Source organism: Glycine soja, chromosome 8, assembly GCF_004193775.1.
Source record: "Glycine soja cultivar W05 chromosome 8, ASM419377v2, whole genome shotgun sequence".
Classification (NCBI taxonomy): Eukaryota; Viridiplantae; Streptophyta; class Magnoliopsida; order Fabales; family Fabaceae; genus Glycine; species Glycine soja.
The window spans coordinates 17,604,646-17,609,208 of NC_041009.1; the positions used below are offsets into that span (position 1 = coordinate 17,604,646).

Here is a 4,563-nt window from a genome sequence, read left to right on the forward strand (position 1 = left end):
TCAATGTGGCCCCAATACGTTACCTATGAAATACCGGCAAAATTTATAAGCAAACATTAGATCCCAAGAAAAGAGGATCCACAATTTGTCTAACGATCAAAGCTGACAAGTACCTTTATCCAAACTTGTCAACGACCTACAATCTAAATCTCTAAGTCTCTCTCTTATGTAATTCACCAAAAAAAAATAAAGAGCATAAAACTTACTTTCAGTTTCTTATTTGTTTGTTTTTGTAGTTTCCTCTAATCAAAATTGAAGCTTCACTAGGATAATCCGCATAATCCTTTAATACAAATTTCTTACTGTGTGAATTACTGAGACAAAACAATAATTTTTTATGGGACAGGAACACAAACTGTAAAGAATTATATCTAAGTATTTTACCTAGTCTAAACCCCACAACAAAGTAAACAAAGGCCTCAAAGAGAAACATTTTCACTGTACTGACGAGCCATGTGCTCATGCCAACATTCAGCAATGCCATTTTAATAATATATACTAATAACAGTTTTTACGAGAAATGAGAATCAGATCAACTTATTACCTTCAAAGCACTATGAACTTAAAACACTCAATGAATCACAAAATCAAATCAGACGCAGAACAACCTTGCTACAAGAACCAAAATTCTAGAATCATATTATCTGTAGATGATATAAATATTACATCTATCAGTAAATATTTCTATTTCTAATTCTATAAAGGAAAGAGATTTGCCCTGAAGAATATTTGGAAAATTTAGAAAAGCAGTAACAGAAAGAATGAAACTATAGCTGAGTTATTATAAATTAAAGGATCTCCACAGCACTACCCTCAGTACTGATATGCTATGTGTATGGAAAACAACTATCACTATCTAAATATAAGTTTGGAAAGTATTTTTCATTGGCTGAATCCAAGAAATTCCGTCAAATACTCCTCCGATGGTTGATTTAGATCAGGAAGCAACAATGGAGGTTTCTGGCCACCAATCTCAGGTTGGTTGGAGGGAGGAGCACTTGCAGCTGAACAGACAGGAGTTGGCTTGCCCTCGAGAATCTGTTCTGAGCCTAAGTTCGCTGTATCCACAGACTTAGGCGGGTCAAGAATAGCTTGTGCCGTTTTCAAGATCCTTCTTGAATTCAAATCAAGCTGTTATCACATGTCAACGCCATAATTAGGTTCTAATATATCACACAATTGTGTCTTAAAAAAGGGCTCAAATAACAACAAAGTTACCTTTAATTTCTTTATATTTTTGGCATTGCATCTATTTTTCTCAACTGTCAGATTAACGGCTGTAAGTTTCTGTTTACAATTTCAAAACAAAAACAAGCAATAAGAAAGATGTCTCTCTCTCTATATATATATACACATGTAAAGTGAAAATTAATACAAGTCGTACATCTCTTAAATCCTCATTTTCGTCTAGACTGATTTTGTGCTCCAGTTTAAGATCACGTAGAATCTGCAAACGAGATACAAGTTAAAAGAATTAGGAATTTAAGATATTAAGCGATATTGGAGACACAACACGTACAACCTCATATATAAACTCACTTACACAAACAAGGAGAATATATTTCATCTTTTACCCATAAATAAGATGAAATAATATTTTTCATTGTTCATTGCAATTCTAAGAAACAGCTGAAACAAAGGCTGTACAAAATCGATTAACTAGTTATGATGAAATTTTGTTTGCTGATAATATATATCATAACTCACTTCTGTGTTTTTTTTACTACTTGCATTGATCATTAGCAACTAAGTATAAAAATACATACATGATGATACATCTATAGAAAAAGTTTATACTTACTCTTTTCTTCCTTGCCCTTCTTTTATCAGCGGCAGTTTCACTTTCATCCACAGCCTGCAAGGCACCAAATATAAAAGAGCTTAGACATTCATCACAACCGAAAGAAAATAATGATTTTATCCTATAGGCATATTACTGTTCAAATTATCAAATAAAAAAGTAACTATACATTAATAATTGGCTGAATATTAGATATTTTCCTTCTTTAACAAATAGAACTATACGAAACCTTTTACAAAAAAAGAGCGAGAGGTTATGCAATTATTCAGTTTAAAACTAACTACACACACTGTTTATCCCTTCGTACTTATGAATAGCATGCATTTATATGTCACATTTCGTAATGTTTAATTAAAGAGGTAACTCTTTCAAGAAATTATTGAAGAAAGAATTTAACTCCAAAATAAACTTATCTTCTAAACCATAAATGTAATTCCCACCCGTACCAAACTCTATCGTAATGTCATATATATTGATCCTACTCTGCTATGTTCCGTACTATCGCGTAAATCCCACCAATATTATAGTATATAAGTCATAAGATGCCATCGTTTCTAAAATAAAAAATACACACGTACAACTAGGAATTAGTGAGAATTAAAAAATTTCATATTAAGTAGACTAGTGTTAAAAAAAAATTAACATGACTTCTGTTGAAAGGAATATCTCGACACTGGTGCCATTAATTTGGTGACAAACATTTCCCCTATACGGGAGCTAACAAATAGTCGCACACTTTTTCTCCAACTTCATTATCCGTTCTACGTGGTCTGGTTGCATCATCTTCAGTTCTTCACTGTTAGCCTTTCACTCATTATGGGGGAAGAAAAAAAAGTGAAAAGCAAAAAGTAAAAGCCCAATCAGGAATAAAATACACCAAAAGATTCTCATTTTTTGGACCCCACTATTATCAGGCCTAAAAGACCATATTATCCTTTGGAATAGCAGGCCAAGTTAAAAATTTGCACAACCAGTGACCAACCACTACCCGGAGTTACAATGATGTTGGTGTGTATCTCATTAACTGAAGAATATTTAATGCTGTATATTTAATGCTGTATATTTCTATTAAATATCTTTAATTGTTAAAAATTAAATATTAATGACAAATATTAACTAGTGTCAATTGTTAATAAAATAAAAATATTTTTATTGAGGTATAAAACTATGTTATTTATAATTTTTTACACTTTCTCATGATTTTTACAAAAAAGAAATATTTTTTAATTCTTTAACAAATGTCTTAAGACACTAATTTTACATTTTAATATAATTAAAGATCTTATTTTTATTGAGAAAGGTAGTGAGTATTTATTACATTAAAATTTAAAATTATTTAATATTAGCTATTAAATAACTAAAAAAATTTAATATTTTATAATCAAATAAATATTATCCGCATTAAGTGTTCGTGGACCGTTGTTGGAAATAATAAATGAAATAATTAGTTTCATTTTAATTATTCATTAAAATCAAACTAACACGACACAATGAATTTACAGTTTTGAATTTAATATAGATTTGGTGTTTGTACTTTCATCCGTGGTCAGGGAATTTATGAATGAAGGAAACAGAAGAGAATGCCCCTCCACTGAGAGGTACAGTGAGGAAGATTACAGTGGATTATGTTGTGCATGAACCTCACAACACAACACAACCCAATAAAACACCCATTAATAACACCACCATAGTACACACCACCAGTAAAACCTGACGTGGACAAGTTTGATATTACGAAACTGCCCCTGACCCACATTGGCCGATCCCGGCAGTTGTACAATTCCATTGAAGCCTCGAAGGCAAACATTTAAATTATAATAAATTAAATTAGTTTTGTATAATTCCTTTTTTTGACTAATAAAATAACAAAGAACACATATTCAAACGTTTTCCAAACTAGTAAAAAATATATATAAAAAAATGCCATTTCCCTTTCAGATAACCTAAAATACTTTTAAAAACCAGAAAAGGAAAAACAAAAAAACAAAGAATGCCTTTGGGGTTGGAAGAAGGGCGATTACGGTAATTTCCGAGAGAGAAGCGGCGAGGAAAAAACGCGAGAAGGGAACGGAACGGAAGTTACGGAAGGCGTTCACGGGGGAGATGGGAGGCGTGGTGGGTAATAAATTGTGAATGGAATGAGAAGGAGAGTAAGAAAACAGAAAAGAGAGTTTCCTAAAAATAAGCGAAGCGTAGAAAGAAAAGAAAAGAGTCACCTTAGATGCCGAGGGATGGGTTAGTGCGGTTTTGCGAGTGTTGCCCTCGTAGCCGGCGACGGGGAGCCTCGGGGTGCGGCGCTGGCGGCGGACCCAGCGGCGGATGACTGAGGGTCGGTGGTGGTGGCGCAGAAGGAGGAGCTGGTCGGCGACGAGGGTGTCGTCAGCCATGGCCATGGTAACCCAGCGGTCGTTGACATTGGACATGACGAAGAAGAAGAAAATGTAGGATAAATTGTTGAGAAGAGGGTGGGTTTATATAGTGTGTGTGGATATTCGACAAACAAATTAACCTACACCAGGGGTGGGGCGCACTGGCTCGTCGCTGCCTTTTCTCACGTCCTAATTCTTAACTCTTCCATCACTTTCAAACAAAATAAATTTAATATTAATAATAATAATTAATGAAGTAAAACCATGGACTATCCCTCAACCTACTTCCAAGCTATACACTTATTATGTGACACGTTTACTATTTCATCCTCAATTAAACCATTTTTGTTTTAATGTCTCTAGGATTATGGGGGGTTTCTATGTCAGACATAT

At 33.6% G+C, this 4,563-nt stretch overlaps 1 protein-coding gene across 1 annotated transcript; it reads right to left on the minus strand.

The window, feature by feature from the left end:
• Positions 1 to 701: 701 nt before the first annotated feature.
• On the minus strand, positions 702 to 4,363 carry LOC114422409. Its single transcript, XM_028388747.1, has 5 exons — positions 4,018 to 4,363; positions 1,802 to 1,855; positions 1,385 to 1,447; positions 1,219 to 1,287; positions 702 to 1,131 (listed from the first exon to the last, which is right to left on the minus strand). Exons 1-5 carry the CDS (start codon positions 4,222 to 4,224, stop codon positions 883 to 885), a joined length of 642 nt encoding a protein of 213 aa, XP_028244548.1. The 5' UTR covers positions 4,225 to 4,363; the 3' UTR covers positions 702 to 882.
• Between the last annotated feature and the right edge of the window lie 200 nt (positions 4,364 to 4,563).

Coding starts and splice junctions, on each gene's coding strand:
- LOC114422409 (XM_028388747.1), bottom strand. CDS start 4,224: ATGTCCAATGTCAACGACCGCTGGGTTACCATGGCCATGGCTGACGAC. Junction 1,288..1,384: donor AAAATGAGGATTTAAGAGAT/GTACGACTTGTA, acceptor AATTGTAAACAG/AAACTTACAGCCGTTAATCT. Junction 1,132..1,218: donor AAAATATAAAGAAATTAAAG/GTAACTTTGTTG, acceptor ATGTGATAACAG/CTTGATTTGAATTCAAGAAG.